Below are 26,550 nucleotides of genomic sequence, written 5' to 3' on the forward strand. Positions count from 1 at the left end.
GCACTTCGCTCTCGCTCTGCAGGCCTACTTGTTGTTCCTAGAGTATTTAAAAGTAGAATGGGAGGCAGAGCCTTCAGTTTTCAGGCCCCTCTTCTGTGGAACCAGCTTCCAGTTTGGATTCGGGAGACAGAAACTATCTCTACTTTTAAGATTAGGCTTAAAACTTTCCTTTTTGCTAAAGCATATAGTTAGGGCTGGACCAGGTGACCCTGAATCCTCCCTTAGTTATGCTGCAATAGACGTAGGCTGCCGGGGGATTCCCAAGATGCATTGAGTTTTTCCTTTCCAGTCACCTTTCTCACTCACTATGTATTAATAGACCTCTCTGCATTGAATCATATCTGTTATTAACCTCTGTCTCTCTTCCACAGCATGTCTTTTATCCTGTCTTCCTTCTCTCACCCCAACCGGTCGCAGCAGATGGCCCCGCCCCTCCCTGAGCCTGGTTCTGCCGGAGGTTTCTTCCTGTTAAAAGGGAGTTTTTCCTTCCCACTGTCGCCAAAGTGCTTGCTCATAGGGGGTCATATGATTGTTGGGTTTTTCTCTGTATCTATGAAGCGCCTTGAGGCGACTTTTGTTGTGATTTGGCGCTATATAAATAAAATTGAATTGAATTGAATTGAATTGAATTAAAACTTTTCTTAAAGTGTTTATGTGAAAAAGTGGGAGAAGAAGAAGGTGACAAGGTGTGGCTGGACATCAAGTGATTCTATGTCCAGAGAGGAGGAGCGAGGGGGGAAAAAAAGAACATTCTTGTTTTTGCGATGAAGCAGAAGATTTGGCTCTGTGGTGACTGTAGCTCAGATGGTAGAGCAGGTGGTTCGATTTGCCTGCGTGCACCAGTCTCAGTGGGCAAGATACTAACCCCAACATGCTCTCTGATGCTTCTATCGGAGTATGCATGTGTGCGAATGGTACATAGAAGCACCTACATAGAAAGAGCATAGAAAAAAAGTGGGAATAGGCGACTGAGGCATTGTGTAAAATGTAAAGCTCAGAGTAGAAAAGAGTTCTATAAGAACCAGTCCATTTAGCATGGACACACTTTCCTGTAGCGTCCTCTCTTGCTGCAGTTATAGCATGTCACCTCATTACTTGGACACTGTGATTTCCAATAGTTGGGGAAGCTGGCACATCTGTAGCATGCCGTCATTCAGCAGGTGTTTGATGTAGGGTTTTGTGTGGTGATTGCTTTTACATCTTCTGCTTAATGGTCACTGGATCAGTGTCCCAGTTATTATCCACCGTGAGGTCAGTTTGCTGACTTTTAATGGCTTCAGACTGCCTTGCTGTGTTGACTGCTTTGGACTGCAGAGTTAAGTCTTTATCCAGCAGCTCAGATAGGCAGGTTTACTTCAGTCCTACCACTGTATGATGTCTGATAAATTTGTCATGGAAAGCACTATAGTTGCTGTTTTCAGCCAAGGCATACAGTCCAATAATAAAGGTGTCTAATGTCTCCATAGCTTGTTGAACTCTGTTGAATTTAGTTCTCTCATACATCACATTATTTCAAGATACAAATTACAACTCATATGTCTCTTTTACTGCGTTGTACTGTTGTTATTCTGCCTCTTAGAGAACTTGACCACCTAACATCATAAAATACAACAAGGTGACCTGTTTAACATTACATTACAATGACTCGGCAAGAATGTCTCATTTCTTTTAAATACCTGTTGCATTAACTCCTCTCACCTGGAGTGTCCTCATGCTTCTCCTCACACCACTGCAGGGAAGGACTAAGACTCTAAGACAGTGCATGGAAAAGACTTCTGTCTTTTTAATGCACTGTAAATGGTCCTCAAAGTGTGACTCAGTGGAACACAGCCTTATGACATGTTAAGAAGTGTTGGAAAAGCTGGTTTGTCCTTTGGTTATAAGAATTTGAAGAATTCCAGGGGAACAGTGGTCTCCATCCTGATGTCCAGAGGCCTCCTTCTCTTCCTTGGACTTGGACTGGAGGCCTGGTCATTTGTCACCAGATGTTGGTAGGGTAGAAGAATGCTCCAATTTGGAAGAAATATGGAGCTGTTAATGTGTGGATGAGTACCCAAATCAAAGGCGATGGCTTTCTCCATTAGAAATAAGTTTAATTTCAGTTTTATTGCAGGTATTTCAGAGGTCAGTCATCCAGACCATGGAGAAGAAAAAAACCCCACAAAGACGTAAAATAAGAACAGCTCGGGGCTAAGGTCAAAGGTTTATCTGCCTCTTACTATTGGCTGATAGTGAGACTAAGACCATTGTTTGTTTTTTGACCAAGTGGACATCTAAACCAATGAAATCAACCATATACAGGGAGTGCAGAATTATTAGGCAAATGAGTATTTTGTCCACATCATCCTCTTCATGCATGTTGTCTTACTCCAAGCTGTATAGGCTCAAAAGCCTACTACCAATTAAGCATATTAGGTGATGTGCATCTCTGTAATGAGAAGGGGTGTGGTCTAATGACATCAACACCGTATATCAGGTGTGCATAATTATTAGGCAACGTCCTTTCCTTTGGCAAAATGGGTCAAAAGAAGGACTTGACAGGCTCAGAAAAGTCAAAAATAGTGAGAAATCTTGCAGAGGGATGCAGCAGTCTCAAAGTTGCAAAGTTTCTGAAGCGTGATGATCGAACAATCAAGCGTTTCATTCAAAATAGTCAACAGGGTCGCAAGAAGCGTGTGGAAAAACCAAGGCGCAAAATAACTGCCCATGAACTGAGAAAAGTCAAGCGTGCAGCTGCCAAGATGCCACTTGCCACCAGTTTGGCCATATTTCAGAGCTGCAACATCACTGGAGTGCCCAAAAGCACAAGGTGTGCAATACTCAGAGACATGGCCAAGGTAAGAAAGGCTGAAAGACGACCACCACTGAACAAGACACACAAGCTGAAACGTCAAGACTGGGCCAAGAAATATCTCAAGACTGGTTTTTCTAAGGTTTTATGGACTGATGAAATGAGAGTGAGTCTTGATGGGCCAGATGGATGGGCCCGTGGCTGGATTGGTAAAGGGCAGAGAGCTCCAGTCCGACTCAGACGCCAGCAAGGTGGAGGTGGAGTACTGGTTTGGGCTGGTATCATCAAAGATGAGCTTGTGGGGCCTTTTCGGGTTGAGGATGGAGTCAAGCTCAACTCCCAGTCCTACTGCCAGTTTCTGGAAGACACCTTCTTCAAGCACTGGTACAGGAAGAAGTCTGCATCCTTCAAGAAAAACATGATTTTCATGCAGGACAATGCTCCATCACACGCGTCCAAGTACTCCACAGCGTGGCTGGCAAGAAAGGGTATAAAAGAAGAAAAACTAATGACATGGCCTCCTTGTTCACCTGATCTGAACCCCATTGAGAACCTGTGGTCCATCATCAAATGTGAGATTTACAAGGAGGGAAAACAGTACACCTCTCTGAACAGTGTCTGGGAGGCTGTGGTTGCTGCTGCACGCAATGTTGATGGTGAACAGATCAAAACACTGACAGAATCCATGGATGGCAGGCTTTTGAGTGTCCTTGCAAAGAAAGGTGGCTATATTGGGCGCTGATTTGTTTTTGTTTTGTTTTTGAATGTCAGAAATGTATATTTGTGAATGTGGAGATGTTATATTGGTTTCACTGGTAAAAATAAATAATTGAAATGGGTATATATTTGTTTTTTGTTAAGTTGCCTAATAATTATGCACAGTAATAGTCACCTGCACACACAGATATCCCCCTAAAATAGCTAAAACTAAAAACAAACTAAAAACTACTTCCAAAAACATTCAGCTTTGATATTAATGAGTTTTTTGGGTTCATTGAGAACATGGTTGTTGTTCAATAATAAAATTATTCCTCAAAAATACAACTTGCCTAATAATTCTGCACTCCCTGTATAGATAAGACCCGGAAGGGGCATGTTTGGAGGCGTGGTCCCACTCCTGAAATTAAGATAATTTATCTCCAATTAAACAGTTCTCAAATTTAACTTAATATCTGAGTGTCTCTTACTTATAGACCTGGGCGATCGTGGCTCAAGAGTTGGGAGTTCGCCTTGTAATCGGAAGATTGCCGGTTTGAGCCCCGGCTCGGACAGTCTCGGTCGTTGTGTCCTTGGGCAAGACACTTCACCCGTTGCCTACTGGTGGTGGTCAGAGGGCCCGGTGGCGCCAGTGTCCGGCAGCCTCGCCTCTGTCAATGCGCCCCAGGGTGGCTGTGGCTACAACGTAGCTGCCATCACCAGTGTGTGAATGTGTGAGTGAATGGGAATGACTGGATGTGTAAAGTGCTTTGGGGTCCTTAGGGACTAGTAAAGCGCTATACAAATACAGGCCATTTACCATAGACATTCATTTAGTCTCATTCTTTTCCATGGTTAGAAATTAGTCACCAGAACATCCCTACTTGAAGGTATCCAACTAGAGTGAAGGTAATTTTCTAATCACGCGACACATGATGTGATGTCAACATTGGTGTGAGACACCCGCAACACAGCAAGCTTGATGGTCCCATGCAACGAGAGTCCAGCCAGTATTATGGGGCCTTAATAACCGTATTACCTATAACTCAACAGCTTATTCACTCTCCCTGTCTGGAAACCTGTGTGCTCTCCTCAGATCCCTCCGAAGTTTCTGTTCTGGAACTCCCTCGAGTGAGATAACCAGATGTACCCAAAACAGTTTAGCAAGTCTTCCACACTTTTCCCAGTCCCAGCTACCATTGTTTCTCCTCACTCAAATGAGCTTCTGCTTTAGTTCCCACAGTCAGTTTTGCCATACCAGTCTCCTGTTTGTTCTCAGTAAGTTACACTTAGTCTATAAATAAAGCTTTTAAACTTGCTTCTGGTGTGCTGGGTCTGAATTTAAAGTCCAGTTTGCGCCAAATACATGACTGCAGGTCTAAAACCCCAAAGTCAAGTAAACCAGCCGTAACACAGGATTAGCTACACTGGCCTCCATATGTACTGGCAGAGTAAGTTATGTAAAGCACAGTGGATCCACAACAGGCAATACATTACCCATTTATTTTAGTAAACAATTAGTTTTTTGTCAAATATCACAAATCACATGTGCTAACAGCATTTCCCAGTTACTGGAAAACACAGATGAATGAATGAACCAAGGATGTGTTTGATCTCTGACTCAGCTCAAGGACAAATGTGGAGTCAGGGCTGCAAAGGAGAGCAAAAACAAAAGCATATTAGAACATATGAGCCTTTAAGATCTGAATGACACACAAGGATCATCAAATTATGTGTTTCTTGTTCCATTATAGCTGATGGCTAACACTGAGCACAGAGATCCAATACACCTGAGTGTATTATCAGTGTGGATCTCCATTAATACTCTCAGGCATGAAATTCATATTTCCCAGCCTTCTAAGGTTTATATAACTCAACAACAAATTTAACAATTCAAATTTACATTCAAGTGCAGTGACAAATCACTTTGAATGTTTTGGAGATCTGAAATCAGAAAATTGGTCTGAGCCTGTAATGTGAGATATTTAAGAAACATTGGTAAATTTGCACTAAATGTGTGCATCCTACTTTTACTTTATCGAGAAGCCCGACTTCAGTAAGCTGCGCTTGCTCAGTTTCTCATCATCAGAGCGATTCAAAAAAGATTGTTTCAAAAATAATTACTACATCCACTTCATCTTTTTGTATTTTTACTGAAGACAGTACCTTAAAATCCCAGATCACCATAGCTCCATCCAGACCCACGCTGCTGTACTGCACAACTTTGGCTTTGTCCAGTGATACAATACGCAGCTGCCTGCAGAGCACAAAGTACAAAGTAACAGCTAAGAAAGGAAATGACAACAAAGGTGAAAATATTTGGACAGACAAATTGTCTGACACGTACTAACAGATGCTCTTCTGTGAGCAAAGTGAGATGAACGGGTATTACATAAATGATGGTTTTAAAATCAGTTTACATTTTAATTTGTCAGTTCACTTGAATTGTATTTACATAGCACCAAATCACAACAACAGTCACCTCAGCACACTTTACTTTGTAAATAATAGAGAGAAACCACAACAATCATATGACCCCCTATGAGCAAGCCCTTTGGCGACAGTGGGAAGGAAAAACTCCCTTTTAACAGGAAGAAACCTGTTAAACCCTGTTAAACCCCTCCCTGAGCCTGAACCAGGCTCAGGGGCCATCTGCTGCGATTGGTTTGGGAGCCAGAGATTAATAATAAATAATGATTAAACGGAGAGAGGTCTATCAACACATAGTGAGCGAAGAAGAAACACTCAGCTTTGGAAATGTTGGCAGAAAATAAAGTGGGTGAGAGCTGTAGGATGACAAATAGTATAAAATATTTAAAACATGCTTCCTTCACTCAGTTGTTTAAGAACAGAACCTCCTCAGCAAAGGTTATTGTGCCTTTTCAAATTAAAAAGCAGTATTCCTCACGTGATGCTGTTTTGATGAAGTGCGTCCAGGTCACTGGTTTCCTCGTCAGTGGCCTTTTTGTCCAGGTTGCGAAAGTGTTGCATTGCTGACATATTCCCTTTGGAGGTCTGCTTTGGGACATCAAGCTTCTTCACAAACTCCAGAGAGCGTGGACCCTTATACGTGTACTGGTAGGGGCAACAGTCATGTCCCTGGGTGCAGAAAAAGCACAAAAGAATATCTGATCATTTTGGATATTCTGTTTTTCAGTGTGATATTGTGTGACCAATGGCCATGGAGCAGCAAAGGTCAGACACAATTTAGTATAATTTTTTTCTTTTATTTATCAAGGCTTCACTTTTGTCTTTCTGTCTTGAACATGCCTTTCACATGACTCAGAGTCATTTAATCTATTGATAATATGGAGATTTTACATCTTTACACAGTTGAATAGTTTTGATTTACACAGACAAACACATGGAGCGGGGCATAGTTACCGCAGCAATAATCTCAGTAGGGCTGATATAGAGGACGCTCAGCAGTGGCAGGCTGTCACTGGTCAGCTGGATTACCCTAACAGACGAACAGGTGAAATGATATAAGGTCATGCACCTGTGGCACTCCTATATACAAGGAAAGGTTTACAGTAATGGCTATATGTTTAAGTGAATAAAATAATACTCCTCATATTAATGAAGTAAGTGGTTCGGTAGCAATACTTACTCCTTCCCCTGTGTGGCATCAGCGACACTGATGCTGCTGTTGTGGGCCACCCAGGCCAACTGGTCTCCATTGGGAGAGAAAGAAACACTGTGTACCCACCCACCACAGTCTTTATGCTCCAGCATCATCTCCCCAAAAGGCATCTTGGCCCCCCAGGCAGTGGGCCCGGGCTTTTCCTCAATGTCCTTGATGTAGGTTGAGAAAATCCTGGGAAACACAAATATCTCTTTGTTAGTTCTTAAATAGTGAATCAGTGTGTTTTGTCTACTTTTTCATTACCCATAAAGCCTGTATGGCCCATAACCAAAATGAATAATTATTTAAACATTTTTACACCAAACAATATTAGGTTAAAGCAAATATAGTATAAAATTAAACTTAGCACAAAAAGCAGATTGATGCTTGATGGCAGTTGTTTATTTCTCCTTACATATCACCGCCTTTACCCAGGGGATGCCATACCCTGCATCTACGGACTTCCTAAAATCCACAAGGAAGCTGTCCCACTCAGACCCATAGTCAGTAGCATAAACTCAGCCACTTATAACATTGCTAAACACCTTGCTACCATCCTTGCTCCTCTTGTGGGGAACACCCCACACCACATCAAGAACTCCACCGACTTCACCGACAAGGTCCAGAAACTTACCCTGGATCCAGATGAAACCATGGTGTCCTTTGATGTAGTCTCTCTCTTCACTTGCATACCCACCACGGAGGCCGTGGAGACTGTCAGAAAACGACTACAAGAAGACAGCTCCTTGGAGGACAGGACCAACTTCACACCCGATCAGATTTGCACACTGTTAGACCTCTGCCTCACCACTACATATTTCAAATACAACGAAGGCTTTTACAGACAAAAACATGGCTGTGCCATGGGCTCCCCCGTGTCACCTATTGTAGCCAACCTTTACATGGAGGAAGTGGAAAGGAAGGCTCTTGGCTCTTTCAAAGGAAGAGTACCCAGCCACTGGTACAGATATGTGGACGACACCTGGGTCAAAATCAAGACACAAGAAGTGGATTCCTTCACTGCGCACATTAACGCTGTGGATAAAAACATCAAGTTCACCAGGGAAGACACAAAGGACAACTGTTTGCCTTTCCTGGACTGCGCTGTGCACATTGAAGAGAACGGCAAACTCAACATCGAAGTTTACCGGAAGCCCACACACACGGACCAGTACCTCCTCTTTGACTCCCATCACCCTTTGGAACACAAACTTGGAGTAATTAGGACCCTACACCACCGGGCAGAACATGTTCCCTCTAAGCCTGAAGGAAAAAAAAGGGAACACACACATGTAAAGGAAGCACTCAAAAAGTGCGGCTATCCTAAATGGGCGTTCTTAAAGTCAGCAAAGAGGCACAGAAAAGAAGACCAGACACCAACGAGGGAGGATAAGAAGGACAGACGCAACAACATTGTCATCCCCTATGTAGCCGGTGTATCAGAAAAACTTAGGAGAGTTTTCTCCAAGCATGACATCCCGGTGCATTTCAGACCCAGCAACACGCTCAGACAAAAACTGGTTCACCCGAAAGACAAAACGCCAAAACACAGACTTAACAATGTGGTGTATGCTGTACAGTGCAGCGAGGAATGCCCAGACCTCTACATTGGAGAGACCAAACAGCCACTTCACAAGCGCATGGCACAACACAGAAGAGCCACCTCCACAGGACAAGACTCAGCAGTCCATCTGCATCTTAAGGATAAAGGACACTCTTTCGAGGATGCCAATGTTCACATTTTGGACAGAGAGGACAGATGGTTTGAAAGAGGAGTGAAAGAAGCCATCTATGTCCACTGTGAGCGACCATCTTTGAACAGAGGCGGGGGTTTACGACACCAACTCTCTGCCATCTATAATCCAGTTTTGAGATCCCTTCCCAGACGCCTTAACGCCCACTCACATCCTGGGCCATCTGACCTCAGGAATTCGCATGATAAGGTGGGGCCAGGTTTCACAATGAACACACCCGAAACTCTGGCTGATTGGGACCCACACCCAGTTTCACACCTTGGCTCAGGCGATTAGAGGATCATCAGGGGGTCCTTTTGTCCCTCTGTGGGGGGATACTCCCACTAGGTTTATATCTGGGACTCTCCACCATTTGACCTTAGAACTGAAGAAGCTTCTCGGATGAGAGGTGAAACGTCTTCAAGTAAACTTAAAGAAGTCCAGACGCTTTTCTTTGCAAGCTCCTTTGACTTCTCCTTAAATGGTGCTACATCTTTAAGGAGAATGTGTGAATTATGCAGCAGAGTTGAGTATTTGGGCTGTGCCCTTGAAAACTTATTCTGCTACTGACTTTTGTTTTGAGCTTCTGGTGACAATAAGGTGATTAATCGACACCAGACTAGCAACACCGGCTACAACAGTCAGTTTGCTTCTCATCCAAGTATGCCATGTTTGACTGATCAGGCAAATTCAAGCTGGTGTTCTGCAAAACCGAGCTGCAACATTATTTCGCGTGAGCCCTAGTACCATCTATAAACTGATGGTCAAGCTCCATGTAATGCAGGATGTCGAAGATAGGCTGTGAAGTGGGCATGCCAAGAAGATGACACGACAAGAAGACCATTTCCTCACCCTGTCAGCCAGGCGAGCCAGGAGGTCTGCTATGGCTGCCCTTCACTGTCAGGACCAGTTGCGGTGGTGCTGGCGACACATGCACTGGACTTGAACATGTGGAGGAACATTAGCAATGAGTCCAGATTCTGCCTACAGCAGTTGGATTGTTGGGTAGTGTGAAGACGCAAAGAACACTGAGCTGATTTCTTCACCAGCCAGAGATTTTGGTTGAGGCAGTGCGATGGTGGTGGCGAGGCTTCTCCTCACTGGAGGCAGTTTCAATGCTGAGAGATATCGAGATGAGGTTGTGCAACCAGGCAATCCCATGTCTCCACAGTCCGGGACCAAACTCTATTCTCCAAGATGACAGTGCTCGTCCCCACAGAGCGCAGTTTACCAGAAACCTCCAGAACTTGGGAGGAGAGTGGGTCGATTGGCCTACCTGCAGTCCTGACCACAACCACATTGAACATTTGCGGGATCAGTTTGGATGCGATGTTTGCGCAAGAGTGACAAATGCTGGTTGAAGAATGGGACGCCGATCCACAGCAGTGTGTGACCAAGCCAGTGACCAGCATTAGGAGGAGGTAACAGGCTGTTGTGGCTATGTATGGTAATTCAGACTTCAATGATCCAGTCCAATGAATGACACCAAACAACAGTCAAACTGGCACTGCCAGAGATGATTTGGCACACTTTCCTATGAAAGCAATGTGTCTTCTTTATCCTGATCATGGCTTTAAACTGAAATTCCCAACACCTGCTAACTCTAGACTTAGTCAAACTTTGTGTAAATGGTAAATGGTATATAGCGCTTTTCTACTGTCCTGGAGTACTCAAAGCGCTCTATACAACACATCGCATTCACCCATACTCACCCATTCACACAAGTACTCTATGCCTCTCATACTCATGCACATTCATACTCCAACGGTTGCATGGGGGTTAGTATCTTGCCCAAGGATATTTGGCATGCAGACTGGGGGAGCCAGGAATTGACCCACCAACCTTCCGATTGGCAGATGACGTGCACTACCTCCTGAGCTACAGCCACCCCTTAGGATTTACACAAAGTAAATCCTAACCCTCATTGATGAGGGCAACAGAAGACTGTAAGTGTGATTAAGTCAAAATAAATTCCACTGTATTAGTTCGTGTTAATCAAGGAGCAAGATCCAGTGCAACAGTGTGGCTTGAAGATTTGTCTAAAACAAATTTATACTGAAATAAGAAGTGCAAATATGTGAGAAAGATGCAGTCATTGTGTGTCTTCATCATGCAAAGATCGACCACAGGTTTCGTTGTAGTTTCACCTGCAGTGAAGGTCTGCAGACCCTGCTGCCAGGAGAATGTTGTTGGGATGCCAGTCCAGACTCAGCACTGTAGAGCAAATTGACTTCTTGATGTGCTTACTCAGCCACCTAAAGTGGAGGAGGAATGTTAGAACCATTCCTATAATACTAACAAAAAATCAACATCATCACATCTTATGTACCAAACACAAGTCTTTTAAATGAGATCTTATATTGCTCACCAGTCATTTTCCTGCTCGAAGTAGCAGATAGAGATAAGACGGGCTCCACTGCCCAGGGCAAACTTGTTCTCCAGTGGGGACCACTTCACACATGTGGCTGCACGGTTGATGCGTACCAAGACTAAGGTAGGTTTCCAGACACCATCCTTCAGGGTCCACACATAGGCATTGCGGTCGGAGGCACATGTCACTATGCGATTAGACTGCGGGGCCCAGTCTATGCCTATGGACGACAGATATGGACACTATATATCTGAGAAACAGCTGCAAGAAGGTATAACACAGAACACCACACACCAAACAGTTTTATTGAATCGATTTATAGATAATGGTAGAAATAATTTCCTGAAGCATTCTTTATGGCAGAGGAGTTCAGTAAGTCTCTACTATGTCAGTAGTGTGGAATGGATCAGGTGAGATGGGCTGTACATGATAGGAAGCAGTTTGTCCATCACTGACTAAAATGATTCTGGCCAGTGATGGTTCCAGCATTGTGAATTGATCAGAAAAGTAAATGGCATTTGCAACAGACTGCTAAAAGATCTCCAAGATGTTGCTGCACGCATTAAAGGATCTGAGCTTCCTGAGAAAATAAAATGAGGTGTACTTCAGGTACCTGTAGCTGTACCTCAGGTACCTGTAGCTATCCACCTCCTCACCTATGATTCTAATGGGCCTAGTCACATTCTTTTCCCCTCTCTTTACCATCTCTTTTATGTTGTTGACATTCAGAAGGAGGTGATTTCTGACTGATCGCTTCACAGACCTCCTCACCAGCTCCCTTGGCTCCATCTCCTTACTCCTCGCTTAATACTCCACCTTCATTTTTTGCAACTCCCCTTTGTTCCCTGACCTAATGACCCTCTTCTTATCATTCAGTACGCCTTCAGGTCATTGCTTGATATGATGGTATACTTGCAGATATTTATATAGTCAGTGACTCATGTGTTGGAATTTATGGTCTAGCAGAGGTACCGGATACTTGAACTTAGCTACCCACTGACAGTCAGTTATACTTGGCCAAAATACAGACATTTAAACCTCCCAAAAGGTGCTACATCTGTTGCAAACACATGAAACTAACATACCATGACTGGATAAGAGCTTTAAAATGTGCATTAGAATTTATCCAATTACTTTCATAAGGATTTTTTGATTTATTTAAAAACACAAATTATACCTTTGCAGTCAACTCCATTTAAAGCTCTAATATAAAAAATAAATCATACATCTCATGAAGCACATACTTTTGGTGTAATTCATCTGCAGTCAATTAGATTTTGTTTCATTGGTCTATAAACCCTTCTTGTGGACTTATTAGAGGTCTTATAGGTCTTCTTTAGTCCATTGGCCTTGGTTCATGGCCCAAACAATCCCCCTTTCTGACATCTTAGCAATTCAATGTGTCAGACCTACATGTTGCAGTCTTCTCTGTATAACTGAAGCGAAGACTTGCACCCTTTAACTACTATTGAGCTGCAATCTCCAGCTATCACACCTGCTGTTGACTCTCACAAACCTGTATTCTGATTCTGTTGTGGCTTTGGGTCTGCCAGACAACTTCCTGTGTGAGTTTCCCCAGTTTCTGAGTGCGTATTGGTGGAGACTGTACTCACTGACACTTTGATTTTCAGTAAACACACTTAGAATTCTAACAAAATGTTTCAGCTTTAATTTGGTAAATAAATGTTGTCTTCAACTTTATGTCCTACACAAAGAAGTTCACTGCTGTTAAAGGGTCTATGTACTGAGAGAAGTATGTCATCTGGGGAAGAAGGATTTCTTTTCTAGTGTTGCATGCTTTGTTGTGTTTTAATGTTGAGTGTATTCTAGTGTTGCATGCTTTTATTGTATTAATTGGATCTTCTTTTGGAGAGACTCCGCCCCCTGCTTTCCCTAATTAGACACACCTGGAGGGCACAGGGGACAGAAATCAACCAGGCCTCCCTTGTTGGCAGCAGCCAATAAGAGGGCCTGGCAGGTCAGAGAAGAGAGGTGTGGCCGGACGCAGAGGAGAAGGAGAGAGCCACGGAGGAGCGTGGCGGCAGGCGCAGCCACAGGAGGTGACTGTGCGAAAGGACGCAGCCGTAGGCAGCACGAGCCGTGGAACAGTAACTGGCGGCAGGGCAGGGCCGCAGTCGCAGGAGAAGGAGAGAGGGCCTTCGGTTCATGGATGGCAGACTTTGTCCAGGTGGCAGCAAGACGCCAGCTAAAACGCTTTAGGCACCGAGCAGCGGCGGGCGGGGTTTAGAGCTCTTCCCTTGTGGGGTAAGTCCCGTTGTAAAAATGTATAGAGACATCCCTGGTACGTTAGGATGGGTGCTCCTGCTTCACTGTGTTTAGCGGAAGCGGAGCGGAGTGGCGGAGGACACTACTGGAGGACGCTGACGGCCTGGCCCCATTGGTGGAGTTCAGTGGACTGTTGCCAGCCTTAAGTGTGGCGGAGACTGATTGGGACCCTTAGGGGGGCTTCAGCTCCCAGACTGCAGATCTTTGTTGTCTTTAGTTTTATGTTCTTTTAATGATTCTTTCCAACTCCGCCATTGCCTGGTGTCAAGTCCAGGATGAGAAAGGAGGAGGGTTGGGCGTGGGTCTAGCAACCCCATCCTCTTAAAAAAAAAGTCATGCTACAGAAACTGCAACAACAAATACATCCCAACAGCTGCCTGGACAGGTAGACTCCTCTTCAGTGGGGCCCATGACGCGTGCCAGTGAAAGCCATCGGGAAGCCAGCTCGCTGGCAAGTCTCCAAGGGCAGTTGAACCCACTATCATCCAATGTTATGCATCCACTAATGCAGCGCGTTAGTGGGTGCATCATCATGGGGGACTTGAACGCCAAGGTGGGAGGCGACAACACAGACAGAGAACTCATCATGGGTAGACACGGCATAGGCACCTGCAACGAGAATGGAGAGCTGTTCACGGACTTCTGTTCCTTTAATGACCTAGTCATGGGTGGCACCATCTACCCACACAGGAAGATCCACAAGACCACTCCGACTTCACCAAATGGGAAGACTGACAACCAGATCGACCACTTCACCATCGACCGTAAGTGGAGACGAAGTATGCTGGACGTCAGAGCAAGGCGCGGTGCTGATGCAGCCTCAGACCATCAGTTGCTAGTGGCAACACTGAAGACCAAATTGAGATCCTTATGCAACTCTTCAGGAAGACCACCCCACAAATTATATATATAATATAAATAAAATTGAATTGAATTGAATTGAAATTCAACATACAGTTTTTGAAAGACGGCAAGCAAGAAAAAGAGTTCATCTGTGAAGTCAGGAACAGGTTTGAGGCCCTTGGGGATCTGGTCGAAGAGACAATAGAGAACTCCTGGACAGAAATACAGAAGACCTGGAAGGCCGTTTGCACCAAAGTCCTGGGGAAGAAGGAGAGGGAGCAGAAAGAGTGGATGACAAAAGAGACATGGGAGAAGGTAGGGAAGAGGAAGGAGGTGAGGCAGAAAATTAACAGATGTCAGGCTCAACATGAGAAAACAGACCTCAGAGCACAATATTGGGAGGTGAACCGAGAAGTGAAGAAGAGTGCCAGACGGGACAAAGGACAATTTGTGCACAGTATGACAGAAGAGGCAGAAACAGCAGCCAAGCAGAACAACATGAAGAGAGTGTGTGAGATCACCCGGACCTTGTCAGGAAAGATAGGTGGAACATTTTGAAGAGATCCTGAATCCACCACCACCGCAAACAGTTCCCGACACAGGGCCTGATGGCATCCCTCCAGAAGCTCTCGAGACAGACGCGGCAGCAGCAGGGGAGATGCTACATCCTCTCCTAGTGAAGATATGTGAACAGGAGCAAGTGCCTGCGAACTGGAAGCATGGGTACCTGATGAAGCTCCCCAAGAAAGGCGACCTATCCCAGTGCAGCAACTGGCGAGGAATTATGCTGCTGTCATTCCCCAGCAAGGTGTTGACCAGAATCATCTTGCAGAGACTGACAAAGGCACTGGACAAGAGACTGAGATCAGAGCAGGCAGGATTTAGACAAGACAGATCATGTACAGACCACATCATCAAGCAGTCTATCGAATGGCAGTCTCCCTTGTACACAATCTTCGTTGACTTTGAAAAAGCCTTCGACAGCGTTGACAGGGAGACCATGTGGAAACTGATGCAGCACTACGGAATCCCGCAGAAGCTCATCAACATCATCCAACAGCTATACGAAGACTCATCCTGCCAGATCATCCTGACTCTTGGTGGCGCTGTCACTTGGTGTTCACTCACTCTGTGGTAGAGTATCACTTCCTGTTCCTGCTCAAACACATTGGTGTTTCTGAGTAGCTTATCTGCTTAGCAATTTAATTAAAAACTTTAAATACATTCTTTTTTCATAGTATAATCTTCACATGCTTCATCCGAAGCACAATTTCTGTGTACTCACTACCTAATTTATAGCCAAAGTATTCACTCACTGTCTCTGTACTGTTTCGCTAGCTTAGCTTAGCTCGTAGCCGACTCGTTAGCACCATGGCTACTTCAGTTGTCCCTCCTGCACTTTCCTGCTCATTGTGTCAGATGTTTAGTTACTCCTCGGCCTCCTTTAGCAGTAATGATATCTGTAACAAATGTAGCATATTTGCAGCTCTGGAGGCCAGGATTACTGAATTGGAGACTCGGCTTCGCACCCTTCATTCACCCGTAGCTAGCCAGGCCACTGTAGCTGGTGCAGCCGAAGATAGCGTAGGCCCCGCTAGCTGTTCACCGGCAAACCCCAAGCAGCTGGGGAAAGAGGGCGGCTTGGTGACGGTGAGGAGGAAGCATAGTCCTAAACAGAAGCACCAGGTACACCACCAACCTGTTCATGTGTCTAAACGTTTTTCCCACTCGGTGACACACCCGCCGGGGGTCAAACTCTGGTAATTGGTGATTCTGTTCTCAGACATGTGAAGCTAGGGACACCGGCAACCATAGTCAATTGTCTTCCAGGGGCCAGAGCAGGCGACATTGAGGGAAATTTAAAACTGCTGGCTAAGGGTAAACGTAAATTCAGTAAAATCATAATTCACGTCGGCAGTAATGACACCCGGTTACGCCAATCGGAGGTCACTAAAATCAATATTGAATCGGTGTGTAACTTTGCCAAAACAATGTGGGACTCTGTAGTTTTCTCTGGTCCCCTCCCCAATCAGACCAGGAGTGACATGTTTAGCCACATGTTCTCCTTAAATTGCTGGCTGTCTGAGTGGTGTCCCAGAAACGATGTGGGCTTCATAGGTAATTGGCAAACCTTCTGGAGGAAACCTGGTCTTGTTAGGAGAGACGGCATCCATCCCACTTTGGATGGAGCAGCTCTCATTTCTAGAAATATGGACAAATTTATTAAACCCCCCCAAAATATGACTATCCAGAGTTGGGACCAGGAAGCAGAGTTGCAGTCTTACACGCCTCTCTGCAGCTTCTCTCCTCCTGCTACCCCCCAAAAAACCCATCTCCACAAAGACTGTGTCAGCTCCCAAACAGACAAAAAACAAACTAAAAACCAGCAACAAACAACTTAAACATAAACAATCACAAAGAAAGAACAATACAGTATCCACATCTGAACCAAAGAGTAAAACAGTGAAATGTGGATTATTAAATATTAGGTCTCTCTCCTCCAAGTCTCTGTTAGTACATGACATAATAATTGATCAACAAATCGATTTACTCTGCCTTACAGAAACCTGGTTGCAGCAGGATGATTATGTTAGTTTAAATGAATCAACACCCCTGAGTCATAAAACCTCAAAGCACAGGCCGAGGGGGAGGTGTGGCAGCAATTTTTCACACCAGCCTATTAATCAACCAACCAGCTCAGATAAAATAATTATTGTGGGTGATTTTAACATCCATGTAGATGCTAAAAATGACAGCCTCAACATGGCATTTAATCTGTTATTAGACTAAAATGGCTTCTTTCAAAATGTAAAAGAACCCACCCACCACTTTAATCACACTCTAGATCTTGTTTTAACATATGGCATAGAAACTGAACATTTAACAGTGTTTCCTGAAAACCCTCTCCTGTCTGATCATTTCCTGATAACATTTACATTTACAATAATTGATTACACAGCAGTGGAGAGTAGACTTTATCACAGTAGATGTCTTTCTGAAAGCGCTGTAACTCAGTTTAAGAATATAATCCACCCACTGTTATCATCTTCAATGCCCTGTACCAACACAGAGCAGAGCAGCTATCTGAACGCTACTCCAACAGAGGTCGATCATCTTGTTAATAATTTTATCTCCTCACTACGTACGACTCTGGATACTGTAGCTCCAGTGAAAACTAAGGTCTCTAATCAGAAGTACCTGACTCCGTGGTATAATTCTCAAACACGTAGCCTAAAGCAGATGACTCGTAATCTGGAGAGGAAATGGCGTGTCACAAATTTAGAGGATCATCATTTAGCCTGGAGAAATAGTTTGTTGCTTTATAAGAAAGCCCTCCGCAAAGCCAGAACATCTTACTATTCATCACTGATTGAAGAAAATAAGAACAACCCCAGGTTTCTCTTCAGCACTGTAGCCAGGCTGACAAACAGTCAGAGCTCTGTTGAGCCAACCATCCCTTTAAAGTTAACTAGTAATGACTTCATGAACTTCTTCACAAATAACATTTTAATCATTAGAGAAAAAATGACCAATAATCATTCCACAGATGTAATATTATCTACAGCTACTCTTAGTACCATTGATGTCCTGCTCCTCACATACGAGGTCTTAAATAATCAGGCCCCATCTTATCTTAATGACCTTGTAGTACCATATCACCCTATTAGAGCACTTCGCTCTCGCTCTGCAGGCCTACTTGTTGTTCCTAGAGTATTTAAAAGTAGAATGGGAGGCAGAGCCTTCAGTTTTCAGGCCCCTCTTCTGTGGAACCAGCTTCCAGTTTGGATTCGGGAGACAGACACAATCTCTACTTTTAAGATTAGGCTTAAAACTTTCCTTTTTGCTAAAGCATATAGTTAGGGCTGGACCAGGTGACCCTGAATCCTCCCTTAGTTATGCTGCAATAGACGTAGGCTGCCGTGGGATTCCCATGATGCATTGAGTTTTTCCTTTCCAGTCACCTTTCTCACTCACTATGTATTAATAGACCTCTCTGCATTGAATCATATCTGTTATTAACCTCTGTCTCTCTTCCACAGCATGTCTTTTATCCTGTCTTCCTTCTCTCGCCCCAACCGGTCGCAGCAGATGGCCGCCCCTCCCTGAGCCTGGTTCTGCCGGAGGTTTCTTCCTGTTAAAAGGGAGTTTTTCCTTCCCACTGTCGCCAAAGTGCTTGCTCATAGGGGGTCATATGATTGTTGGGTTTTTCTCTGTATCTATGAAGCGCCTTGAGGCGACTTTTGTTGTGATTTGGCGCTATATAAATAAAATTGAATTGAATTGAATTGAATTGAATTGAATGTTAAGTTAGACTCTTTTTCTCCGATTGATCTTTCTGAGTTAACTTCAATAATTACTTCCTCCAAACCATCAACGTGTCTTTTAGACCCCATTCCTACAAAACTGCTCAAAGAAGTCCTGCCATTAATTAATTCTTCGATCTTAAATATGATCAACCTATCTCTAATAATCAGCTATGTACCACAGGCCTTCAAGCTGGCTGTAGTTAAACCTTTACTCAAAAAGCATCTCTAGACCCAGCAGTCTTAGCTAATTACAGGCCAATCTCCAACCTTCCTTTCATATCAAACATCCTTGAAAGAGTAGTTGTCAAACAGCTAACAGATCATCTGCAGAGGAACGGCTTATTTGAAGAGTTTCCGTCAGGTTTCAGAGCTCATCACAGCACAGAAACAGCTTTAGTGAAGGTTACAAATGATCTTCTTATGGCCTCTGATAGTGGACTCATCTCTGTGCTTGTCCTGCTAGACCTCAGTGCAGCGTTCGATACTGTCGACCATAATATCCTATTAGAGCGATTAGAACATGCTGTAGGTATTACAGGTACTGTGCTGCAGTGGTTTGTATCATATCTATCTAATAGACTCCAATTTGTGCATGTAAATGGAGAGTCCTCTTCACACACTGAGGTTAATTATGGAGTTCCACAGGGTTCAGTGCTAGGACCAATTCTGTTTACATTATACATGCTTCCCTTAGGCAGCATCATTAGAAGACATAGCATACATTTACACTGCTATGCAGATGACACCCAGCTCTATCTGCCCATGAAGCCAGGTAACACACACCAATTAGTTAAACTGCAGGAATGTCTTAAAGACATAAAGACCTGGATGGCCGCTAACTTTCTGCTTCTTAATTCAGATCAAACTGAGGTTATTGTACTCGGCCCTGAAAATCTTAGAAATATGGTATCTAAGCAGATTCTTACTCTGGATGGCATTACCTTGGCCTCCAGTAACACTGTGAGGAACCTTGGAGTCATTTTTGACCAGGACATGTCCTTCAACGCACATATTAAACAAATATGTAAGACTGCTTTCTTCCATTTGTGCAACATCTCTAAAGTTAGAAATATCCTGTCTCAGAGTGACGCTGAAAAACTAGTTCATGCACTTATTACTTCCAGGCTGGACGACTGTAATTCATTATTATCAGGAAGTCCTAAAAACTCCCTGAAAAGCCTTCAGTTAATCCAAAATGCTGCAGCAAGAGTCCTGACAGGGACTAGAAAGAGAGAGCAGATTTCTCCTGTATTGGCTTCCCTTCATTGGCTTCCTGTTAAATCCAGAATTCAAAATCCTGCTCCTCACATACAAGGTCTTAAATAATCAGGCCCCATCTTATCTTAATGACCTTGTAGTACCATATCACCCTATTAGAGCACTTCGCTCTCACACTGCAGGCCTACTTGTTGTTCCTAGAGTATTTAAAAGTAGAATGGGAGGCAGAGCCTTCAGTTTTCAGGCCCCTCTTCTGTGGAACCAGCTTCCAGTTTGGATTCAGGAGACAGACACTATCTCTACTTTCAAGATTAGGCTTCAAACTTTCCTTTTTGCTAAAGCATATAGTTAGGGCTGGACCAGGTGACCCTGAATCCTCCCTTAGTTATGCTGTAATAGACGTAGGCTGCCGGGGGATTCCCATGATGCATTGAGTTTTTCCTTTCCAGTCACCTTTCTCACTCACTGTGTTAATAGACCTCTCTGCATTGAATCATATCTGTTATTAACCTCTGTCTCTCTTCCACAGCATGTCTTTATCCTGTCTTCCTTCTCTCACCCCAACTGGTCACAGCAGATGGCCCCGCCCCTCCCTGAGCCTGGTTCTGCTGGAGGTTTCTTCCTGTTAAAAGGGAGTTTTTCCTTCCCACTGTCGCCAAAGTGCTTGCTCATAGGGGGTCATATGATTGTTGGGTTTTTCTCTGTATCTATGAAGCGCCTTGAGGCGACTTTTGTTGTGATTTGGCGCTATATAAATAAAATTGAATTGAATAAAATTGAATTGAATTGATTTGAACAATGGATCTCGAACACAGACCTGTGGAAGACAACCAGCCAGAACCCGGTTGGTCAAGACATCAAGAGGAGAAAATCAGGCTGGATAGGCCACACACTCCGAAAACCATCCAACAATGTCACAAGGCAAGCACTGAACTGGAACCCACAAGGAAAAAGGAAAGTGGGGAGACCCAAACAGATATGGAGAAGATCTGTCGAGAGCGAAGTGAAGGCCGCCGGAATGACGTGGACCCAGCTGAAGAGAACAGACCAGAACAGAGTCCGTTGGCGTGGTGATGTTGCGGACCTATGCTCCACCGGGAGTCTACAGGAAAATTGATTGATCGAATGATTCTTTCCGGATACATTTTTATGCTGTAAATAAAGTATATATTTTACCAGATTTTACATTTCTTTCTGTTCCCGTGATCATCCCCTGCTGCTGTTGCCGTTTTAGAAGGGGTTCCCTTCTAACTTACACACGTGACAAGTACATGACCAGTGTTGGGAAGGTTACTTTTAAAATGTATTCCATTACAGATTACAGAATACATGCCCCAAAATGTATTCACTGCGCTAGAGCTGTTGGTGGCTGTAGCTCAGGTGGTAGAGCAGATCTACTGATTGGAAGGTTGGTGGTTCGATTCCTGGCTTCCCCTAGACTGCATGACAAATATCCTTGGGCACGATACTAACCCCAAATTGCTCTCCGATGCATCCATCGGAGTATGAATGTGTGTGAATGTTAGTTAGAAAGCACTTAGAATATGTGCTTAAAGAAAGAAGCGCAATCCTCCATTGTTTTGGCATGTGGGATATCGCAGTGGTAGTTTTGGTGAAGCCAAAGACGGACAACAAAATATTCCTCTGTTGCAACTGGAGGAGCTGGGGAGGAAGCTCTGGGTTGTTTCCCCTGTACATGTTTTCATCTGAGGAGTTCCTCTGCCAAGGTGACCGAAGGAAAGACGTTGTCCTCGGAGCTCCTCTGTCAGTTGGAGTCTGAACCCCTTTCCCTTTTTTACTTCCTGAGAACTTCCAGTGTTGTCATCCAACATGCTATGTATTGCTTTATTCTGGTTTAGGCTCACATTTCCACTTCATCTATAATCCTCCAATCCTCACACCTTCGCCTCCCGTGCAGGTTTGTAAGGGTGCACAGCAGCTAAAAGATCTCCTTTGTTATAAAGAAGTCAAAAGTAGATCTCAGGCTGCTAATGCAGGGAACTGCATACAGGCTGAGCCCTGGTTTGATACCAGTGGGTACTGGATTGTAGAGCAGTCTCTCTTCAGTGGTGGGACCCACATGGTTTTCCTTTCATGAGGGATCCACTCAGTCACCGGCTCCTCGGTCTCAGAAAATGGTCCTATGTTCTTTTCCATCAGCTGCTCGGCCTCCACCTCCATGCCCCCCAACCCCAATCCTCCCCCAAAGAAGAGGATTCAGGCACTGGCTAGTACTCTTCATCAGTGGTGATGCAGTCAGCCTCTTTGGAGATGGTCCCCTCATCTTCTGGAGAGGAAGTTTCTTCATCTTGGGCAGATGTCTTTTCTTCAAGGACAGAGGACTGCTGCTGTCCTTGCTCTCTGACCAGATCATATAGGCAGTGCTTGAAGCAGTGATGACCTTCTTGCCATATAGCCAGAATAAATGATCTGGAAGCTGTTAGGCTTACTTACAGCAGTAGCTCTGTCTGCACCTGCATAAACTCCAGGACACGTTTACAAACAGTGTTTGTTGTTGTTTGCGCTGCAGCTGCAGGTTTGAACTCTGCAAAATGTCCTGTGATTGGGTTTTTTTGTTTTTGTTTCTAGAGTTAATATTTTGGGTATGGTCTCTTTTTATGAAAAATACAAGAGTAAAAGTGCTTTTAACATGTGCTTCAAAGCTAAGTTTGACTGGGAAGCTCAAAGCTCAATAACCTGCATCCACAGAAATTCACTGCAGCCTATGTAATGTTTGATGCGTCATAATTTATTCCAGTCTATCTTGCAAATACATGTTTGTGCTGCAATGTCATGCACAAACACAAACTATTAGATCCTTAAGATCAAACCTATGTCAAAATTGTGTCATTATTTTGGTCCATTGGAGTGTGGTAAGCCATCAAAGGCCGCTACTAGAAACTAGGAACGTTACATGAAATTGCTTGTTTGGCCAAAAATGGATAAATGATGTAATTTGGTAAAAAACATTAAAAACTACAATTTTCATGTGTTGAGTTTAGAATGAAAGCAATTTTACCTAAATCGCACGATATAGTACTGTCAATAACAAGGAATCAAAAAAGGTGGTTATAATGGGTTTCAATTGGCCAAAAATGGCCATGATAGAGTCAAGAGGAACAATTTGGTGTATAGTGAATATTATTGACAGTATTAAGGAGCTGATGTTGAAAATTAAAAAAAATATAGACCTTTGGGAAGTTTCATTCCATTTGCATTAACAGAACGAAAATGGTTGAAAAAAGAAAAGTGAACAAATAGCCAGGATAGAGCCCAGAGGGTTAAAGCTAACACAATGAACATCTTTTTAATTGGGAAAAAAATAACAACATTATGGAATAAAAATAACAAAAATAAAACTCATTAACTAAGAACACAAAAAAGGGATAGAAATATTAGCACATATCAAATATTTATGAAAGGCTATCAAGGATGATCATTTTATAAGAAGATATTTTAAAAATGATCTAATTTCAATGGGCACTCTTTTCCACTTTTGTTTGCTAACCTTGAAATAAAGAGCAAAGCAAATGCTTAGGCACACGAGGGGTTAGGCATTAATAATTAACTGATGTACTTCTGAGCCAGCCTCTTTAATACTTTGAAAATGGGAACGTTTTGAAAGTCATAATGGATTTTAACAGATTAAATCTTTCCATTACAGATATGGTACCTGTGATTCGTCCGCTGTGCTCAGTCAGCTCATGGATCTTGACCCAGTCTTTGCCATTTTTTTCATAGATGTTCACCGCATTGTTGTTAGGACTCACAGCAATCTCTGGAAGCAAATATGTCATCACTTTGTTTCAGTAGTCAAACAATAATGAAGAAATATGAACCACAGAAAGGCATTTATGTAAGAAACATCTAAGAGAGATATAAATTATATATAAATTATATATAAATTCCTCTCTCTTGCTTCACATACATACATTGTCATATATATATATATATATATATATATATATATATATATATATATATATATATATATATATATATATATATAACATGCCTCATTCACCTGTTCACACCCATTCATACAAGCAATTTCTTCTACACCTAAGTGCTTTCTATATAACATTAAAAAAAGGTAGTGAAGTGCAATGTTATTCAAAGGCCCAGATCACCTCCAGGTGTATACATACATGTATGCATTAAAGCTCTCTGAGTCAATTTCCTGTACTGATAATAAGATTGCCAGTGTTTCTCTGAACCACATTAATGCAATCCATATATGTGCATTTATGTGTGAGCTACTCTATATATGGAAATGGAGCATGATTATTTTTTCTGGTATTTCACCTACGGGTCCTATCTTTGTTCCAGGTATGGCAGGACAGCGGCTCCAGTCCAAAACTGTACAGCGACATGTCTGAACAGAGGGAAGACAGACTGCTGGAATGCTGCTGCTGTCACAGTTGTTGTAAAGATGGGCTGCTGCATGTTCCAGGATGAAAGGAAGAGAAAAAAACAGGGTACACTTTGTTTGAGAGAACAGTTTTCTTAAATAAAGCAGAAATGGTTTGTTGTTTATACTTTTCTCTGTTTGAGGGTTTTATTAGAAATCAGGTTTCAAGAAGGGACTCTGGAATAGCTTTAGTGTAATTAATAGTTAGTTGAATGAATAACGACTGGGAGATAACAACTTTATCAGATCTAATGCAGACAAATCTTGAGGTGAACGACAGACTTGTCAGCGTTTGTTTGTTTCTGAAAACACAACAACAGACTACATTGAAAAGGTTTTAAGCCCAATAACATATCACCTAAATTCCAGGTTCTACTTTTGTTTTGTTTAAACAATCTGAAACTTAACAAGTTGCTTAGATTTGATACAAAATAATTAGGGCTGATATTATTACTTACCCTGTGTCTGTGTGGTCAGGTAGTAGAAGAGGGTTCAGAGTTGTACTCGTGAGACTGTCTGCACAACAGGAGCTGTGCACTGTGTCCTGGTGAAGAATATGACTGTGTTATTGTTGAAGGGAGTGAAAGAACAGTAGGTGTGTCTACTGATAGCTGTTGTGCAAGCTTGCCTGCTCAGAAGTTTGCTGGGAGCAAATGTCTCCAATTCGCTCTCAGCACAGGCTGGTGATCAGCAGTTTGACTAAATGCTTCATACAAAAACATCTACTTCATTCATTCTTTGGGACTTACTTTGATTTTTGGGGGATGAAACTGAATGAAAAACTTTCACTGTTATTTTTATATCCTGCCATTATTATAAATCTGACCACGAGTAAAGCTATTTTAAATCCATATGTCCAATTATGAATAAATAGGCATCATTTACGTACACATTCATCAATTTCAGCTTTAAAAGCTCCCCTCAGCTCTTAGACCATAACCTTGTGTTTTGGCTGCAGGTCCATATGGGACGGCTTGTGGGTCTGGATCCAGACCGCAGTCCGCCTGTTAGTGACCTCTGGTGTATCAAATAACTGTAACTTTTTATCCCCTGTTTTGTTTGGACTTTTGATTAAGGTAAATATGTTTAACAAATAAATGAGCTAAAGTGTAAACCTCTTTGTTAGGTCCTTTGTGGTCTTTACATGTAATGCTTTATTGAGCACTTCTAAATTTGTTTATATAGTACAGAATGAATGGATGAATTACAAATATGTGCATTGACCCTCTGGGGTCCAGGGTTTCATTGACTGTTTTTCACTACTTTATATTTCACCTTTATATTTAGATATATTTCACCCGATTTATCTGACTCCTGAATAAGATTCATCTTCAAAGTGAAAGAAAGAAAAGTGCTCCAGAGTCATACTTCAATGAACATACCTAAGTATACTTGGGCATGCAACCCGGACACTGGAGCAGCCAGGGATTGAATCTCCAACCTCCTGATTAGTAGATGACTTACTCTACCTCCTGAGTAAGGCATTGCAGGAATGCCAGGCAGTACAATAAGTGAGCTGCTAACAGCAGATACTCATCCAGACTGGCTAACACAGGTAAGAGCAATCCAGATGATGGAGGACGCCAAAATGGCTCTCCACAACAAGAGCAGCTGGCTGCAGCCAGACCCTTCTCCTCCACAGCATGGAGGTGTAACAGCTGAATGCAGGGTTGTATCCTCAAACGGAGACTTAAATAAGATGAGATAACAAAAAGAAGTTAGTTATATACATCACTATACACAAAGAAGCGATAAAACTGGAACACAAGATAAGCACAAAATAAAACAAAAAGTAACATAACAGGAACACTTAACATAGGGAGGTTAGAGTAGACACAAGGGACAAAGACTAAACTGAGAGAAAAACCAAGGAATCCATTATAAGAGAAATTAAAGCAGCAATGAAAGAGCCTGCTTACCCTGGAACATGTCTGGGCTGTGGGGGAGGCTGAGGGCGAGCTCAAGCATGCTGTGAGTAAGCAGTGACACAGTCGTTTTATCTTATTTATCAGGAACTCAAAGGGACTGTGGATTACAACAATGGAGGCCAACTCCAAGCCAATCACACAAGTCACCATCAAGTATGTACCAAGGTGATGCACTGTGTCCATTGCTGCTCTGTATAGGCCCCTAAGCCAGCTCATAACTAAGACTGGGACCACATCTTCATTTTAGGTTTGACGGCATTTCTAGTAAATAATGTCAGGTGGCTTGAGCATGAATTGAGACTGCGGTGTGGGGAAGGCTTCAGAGGGGACTGGTGGCAACA

General features: G+C 43.1%; 1 protein-coding gene across 1 annotated transcript; it reads right to left on the reverse strand.

Moving 5' to 3' along the window:
• Window positions 1–4,977: 4,977 nt before the first annotated feature.
• LOC146389323 (actin-related protein 2/3 complex subunit 1A-A) lies at window positions 4,978–24,829 on the reverse strand. Its single transcript, XM_084927151.1, has 10 exons — window positions 24,740–24,829; window positions 24,180–24,310; window positions 23,544–23,648; window positions 11,214–11,436; window positions 10,993–11,100; window positions 7,098–7,304; window positions 6,872–6,947; window positions 6,396–6,586; window positions 5,654–5,744; window positions 4,978–5,137 (listed from the first exon to the last, which is right to left on the reverse strand). The coding sequence occupies exons 2-10, from the start codon at window positions 24,241–24,243 to the stop codon at window positions 5,132–5,134; spliced, it is 1,071 nt and encodes a 356-aa protein (XP_084783277.1). The 5' UTR covers window positions 24,244–24,310; window positions 24,740–24,829; the 3' UTR covers window positions 4,978–5,131.
• Between the last annotated feature and the right edge of the window lie 1,721 nt (window positions 24,830–26,550).

Source organism: Perissodus microlepis, chromosome 4 (genome assembly GCF_051167445.1).
Source record: "Perissodus microlepis isolate ML-2025 ecotype Zambia chromosome 4, ASM5116744v1, whole genome shotgun sequence".
Taxonomy (NCBI): Eukaryota; Metazoa; Chordata; class Actinopteri; order Cichliformes; family Cichlidae; genus Perissodus; species Perissodus microlepis.

What these genes read in the sequence shown, in the direction of transcription:
- LOC146389323 (XM_084927151.1), bottom strand. Translation starts at nt 24,243, where the DNA reads ATGTCGCTGTACAGTTTTGGACTGGAGCCGCTGTCCTGCCATACCTGG. An exon ending in TCTGCAGACCTTCACTGCAG is followed by an intron (nt 7,305 to 10,992) that starts GTGAAACTACAA and finishes TGTGTTTCCCAG; the next exon opens with GATTTTCTCAACCTACATCA. An exon ending in CTACTGAGATTATTGCTGCG is followed by an intron (nt 6,587 to 6,871) that starts GTAACTATGCCC and finishes TTCTGCACCCAG; the next exon opens with GGACATGACTGTTGCCCCTA.